Source organism: Taudactylus pleione, unplaced genomic scaffold (genome assembly GCF_031769625.1).
Source record: "Taudactylus pleione unplaced genomic scaffold, aTauple2 ptg000783l, whole genome shotgun sequence".
Classification (NCBI taxonomy): Eukaryota; Metazoa; Chordata; class Amphibia; order Anura; family Myobatrachidae; genus Taudactylus; species Taudactylus pleione.
The window spans coordinates 746,128-750,924 of record NW_028285185.1 but is presented as its reverse complement, the minus strand read 5'-3'; the positions used below and the strand labels follow the sequence as shown (position 1 = coordinate 750,924).

Sequence of the window (4,797 nt, the reverse complement as noted above, 5' to 3'; positions counted from 1 at the left end):
ATTTGGACTCTGTCTCAACCAAACTTCTAATAGGGTGTATGGACATAATTGGTCCTCTATTTGCAAAAATAGTACAATGCTCTTTGTAGACAGGCATTTTTCCTGAACCACTAAAGGAAGCAATTTTTACTCTACATCTCTTCTTAATGAACCTAATTTAGATCCCTAATGCATGGCCAACTTTAGACCAATATTAAACCTTCCTTTGTAGGAAAGGTTATTTCAGAAAGTGGTTGCAACTCAACTGGAAACCTGCCTGTCAATCCATTATATTTATGATCCATTCCAGTCAGGATTCAGGAGACATAGCACTGAAACATCCCTGGCATGTATGTTTAATGGTGTTCTGATGACAAGAGACAGAGGTGACTGTTCAATCTTAATAGATCACTCTGCAGCATTTGATATAATTGACCATGGGATACTAATTTCTGCTGTAGTATACTCATCGTCACCAGTGCCACTGCCATGCAGTGCTCCACAAAGTTCTATACTGTTTCCCTAGCTTTTTGCAGTATACATGCTACCATTGGGTGAAATAATCTGACATCGTGGCCTGGTCTACCAAGGCTATGCAGATGATATACAACTGTACCTGTCCATAAATGGCTGTCTAACTGAGCTCCAGGAATGGATGAGTGCCAGTTGACTGTGACTGATACCTGATGAAAAAGAGGTCCTCATGACAGAAGCTCTCCATCAAAGGACAAGACAGCATCTTAGCCAACCTACTGGACTTATGCTTTGGGGTTCAGAATTACAAAACAATTAATATGTGCAGTATTTTGATGTCATTCTGAATAGTAGTTTTACATTTAAACATCAGGTATCAGCCACAATCAAATCCTCATTCTTTTATATGAGAAACATAGCCAGAATCAAGCACTTAATTCCCTCAGAAAACCTGCCTAAAGTCATACATGCATTTGTATGATCACGCTAATACCCCTTTTACACCAGAGCTAAAACCCGGGTTATTGCAGGGTTAACCCGGGTAGCTCCTTGGTGTAAAAAGGGACAGGGTTGGATTCCCAGGTCGAGTGACCCGGCAATCCAACCCAGGTAACTTGCAGGGTTTAACAAGGGAATGACCCGTGAAACCCTGCAGTGTAAAGGGCGCGATCCGGGTAATGATGACCCGGAGCACGCCGCATGCCGGCCGATTGGCCGGCTTCAGTGGTGCTTGGAGATGACGTCATCTCCAAGCGTCCACTTCCACACCAGAAGAGCCGGGTCACTGCAGACCCGGCTCCGGTGTGAACGGCGCCGATTTGGGAATATCCAGGGTCAGCGCCTGATCAGGTTTGGTACCCTGGTCCCGATTCAGACCCGCTCACTAGACTGCGTTCGCATGCAGCCAGCAGTTTTTTGCAATCTGGGCATGCGTACACATCACAGTGCGTGAACCAGTGCGAGCGATCAGGAAGCGCACGCTCGCTGCGCATAGACTGCCTGGCTAACTAAGTGACAGGAGAAGCCATTTGTGGGTGGTGACAGGGGCTGGCCACTAGAAACGGGGCAGTGGAGGTGCGAACGCATGCGTGTCTGAGCATCTTAACACCATTTCAGAGGCATGCATAATTAAAAGGCAGCATCATAGTACACGTCACCTGGTTGTATTTCACACTGAAGCACTCTCAGTGCTTACGGTAGGGTATGGTCAGCCACAAGCTCTGCGTTCGCTTCCGATGGTGCTCGATGTACCGATGGTTGCATACACTTCCTGGAGATGACGTGCGCTAGTGGGCGTCATAAGACAGGCTGGTGGGTGTCTGCATACACAATGTGATCTTACGCTAAGACATAGTGGTCGTGCTATTGCCTTGTTGTGCGATCGCTCGCCTTCCCGAAATTTGCATACACCTAGCATGCAAACGCATCTAGTGAGCAGGTCTGAATCATGCCCCGTTTCAACCTCCGGGTCAGACCCGAAACTTAGGTATAAAAGCAGTATTCGACTACTGCAATGCCCTCTACCTGGGACTCCCAGCAAAAGAATTGCACTGCTTGCAGCTGGTACAAAATTCAGCTGCCAGGTTGCTAAATATCCAGCCCTGTTCCAGTTACTTAACACACATTTCCTTCACTGGCTGTCTGTAAGATGGAGAATCTATTTCAAGATTGGCTTACTGACTTTCAAATCCATAGATAACCAGTGTCCAAAGTACCTGAAGCAGCTTCTGATTACTTAGTGCCCCATTCGCTTACAGCGATCTGTAGATAAATGACTATTAGCAGTACCCAGAATCTCCCTTAATTAAATTGGTGGTTGAGCTTTTAGCTTTGTGGCTACAACTCTATGGAACTCACTTCCTCACACAGTTCAAAAGGGCTCCACTATAGAGTCCTTCAAAAACAGACTAGAGACGTACCGGTTTACTCAAGAATTTCACTAATATCCCTTTAGTACCGAAACAAAAAAACCCACAAATGCTTAGTTTCTTTTCCTTAAGCTTATTTTATATCTTGTGTTTTTTAAATGCAAATGTAAAGCACCTTGAGACCTGTTGGGAGAGAAGTATTATTATTGTTATTAATTTTTGCACAAATAGTTTTTATTATATGTGCATGTTTGGTTTTGTATTTTAGTTAAAGATCAGATCAGAATATGGTGTAAAATAATAATTTAGATATATTATTATTATTAGTTATTATTAACACTTTGTCATCAGCAATAAGCTATAACCTCATGGCATAGGCATTAACCAAGTTTACTGTTTAGGAGATTTATGCTTGATTCCAATAGATATTAATTGATATCAGTGTCTGTTGTTTTCTTTGTTTGTTTTTGTCTTATAATACTATGTATTCCCAATTCATATTACAACAACCATAGTTAACTTAAGCCAGTATTTCCAAAACTCATTCATCAGGGAGCACCAACAATGTTTTCGAGGTCTCCTCACAGAATCACATGTGTAATAATTAGCTCCACCTGTGGATATTTTAAAATGTGTCAGCCAGTAATGAATACACCTGTGCACCAACTAGGAAAAATAGAAACCCTGCATTGTTAGTGTTCCCTGAGGAATGAGTTTGGGATACACTGACCTAAGCAATAAGGCTTTGATTTAGAATCTGGGGTGGTTAAGCTCAATCCTCATGTCCATTAGATATTTAAACTTTAACTTTTATTTTTTACTGTATGTCCTGTAAAATTCCCATATGAATTTAAAGGAAAGATACTATGATTATTTGTGTATAATTAAAAAAAAAATAACATGAATAACATTGGAGATATATTAGAATAACACTTACAATTATGCACTTAAAATTATGCTGAAAAGTTTGTGATTTGAAGGTGGGTAATGTTTTGTAAAAGTTTTACTTAGTGTGTAATACTAATACTTAATGAATATACTATGATACCTCAGAGGTGCTTTTCAGAAATATTTTACTTGGTAAAGTCAATCGAGCATTTTATGATATTTCATTGCAAATTTAGAACCTGGGCTACATTTTATTAAAATCTTTATATTGCAAATAATTGTAACCCAATATGTTAGCCTAACTTGTACTAATTAAAACAAACATCCACAGAGAAAAAAAAAACAAAGCCAGTACTGTAGGTCTTAGAATATGTTTATTCAGATCCAGGTTTATTAAAATAAGATAATACAATGACCAAGAAACATCAGAAAATAACCTTTAATAAAATGTTGATATTTCCTAGTTATCGGAAAAAAAAATAGCTTTGCCATATTTTGTAGAATTAAAGTGTAATTGTTGGTGGGGGTTCCTTTCACTTTTCATAAAAATTATAATATACATTAAATTCATTTTTTATTTGATTCCAGTTTAAAGCTTTTTTATAATATATAATATAACATTTTATTACAGATAGCAAAGTCAAGTAAAAACATGCATTCTATAAATCAGAGCATGATACAAGACTTCAACATTACAGGCATCTCGGATGTTCCACAGTTGCAGGTTCCAATCTTTTTTATGATTCTGCTCAGTTATCTTATTATTCTTGGTGGTAACATGACCATCCTTCTACTTATCTGTACAGATAATCAACTTTACACTCCAATGTATTTCTTTTTGGGCAACTTGTCCATTCTGGACATGTCATGTTCCACTGTTGCTTTTCACAAAATATTTGTAAATTTCATATTAAAAAATAATACAGTTTCTTTCATTGCGTGCATGGCCCAGTTATATATAATTGTGTCATTAACGGGTGATGAGCTTTCTACACTATCAGTCATGAGTTATGACCGATACATGGCTATCTGCTATCCTTTAACTTACCATGTGGTCATGAGTCCTAGACTTTGTGTACTGTTGGCCTTTTTCTCCTGGGTGTTGGGATTTTTAGAAACTATACCTACTGTTGTTTTACTGTCATGGTTCACTTGTTATAAGTCCAAGGAAATAAATCACTATTTTTGTGACCTTTTGAAAGTTAGAGAAATTACATGTAATGACACTTCTGTTTTAGACCTATACATTTTTATAACTGGACTTTTTCATGTTCTGTTTTTGTTTTTGCTCACTTTCATTCCTTATGCTTTAATTATTGCATGTATCGTCAAGATCCGTTCCAGCACTGGCAGACGTAAAGCTTTCTACACATGTTCCTCACACCTTACAGTGGTTGTTCTTCTCTATAGTACTCTTGTCTTTCAATATTTAGGATCTACTCCAGGGAGGAGTAAAGACTCAAACAAATTTTTCTCTCTGCTTAACACAGTTGTGGTTCCTATGCTTAACCCAATGATTTACAGCTTGAAAAATAAAGATGTAAAGTCTGCGCTACAAAGAAAATTAAAAAAAATGTATATTCAATGA

The 4,797-nt window shown here is 38.5% G+C and overlaps 1 protein-coding gene across 1 annotated transcript; it reads left to right on the top strand.

The window, feature by feature from the left end:
- The first annotated feature begins 3,861 nt into the window (after positions 1 to 3,861).
- LOC148475059 (olfactory receptor 8A1-like) lies at positions 3,862 to 4,797 on the top strand. Its single transcript, XM_088457763.1, has one exon. The coding sequence runs from the start codon at positions 3,862 to 3,864 to the stop codon at positions 4,795 to 4,797; it is 936 nt and encodes a 311-aa protein (XP_088313889.1).

Bases quoted from the DNA above. Each gene is read 5' to 3' on its own strand.
- LOC148475059 (XM_088457763.1), top strand. From the start codon at position 3,862: ATGCATTCTATAAATCAGAGCATGATACAAGACTTCAACATTACAGGC.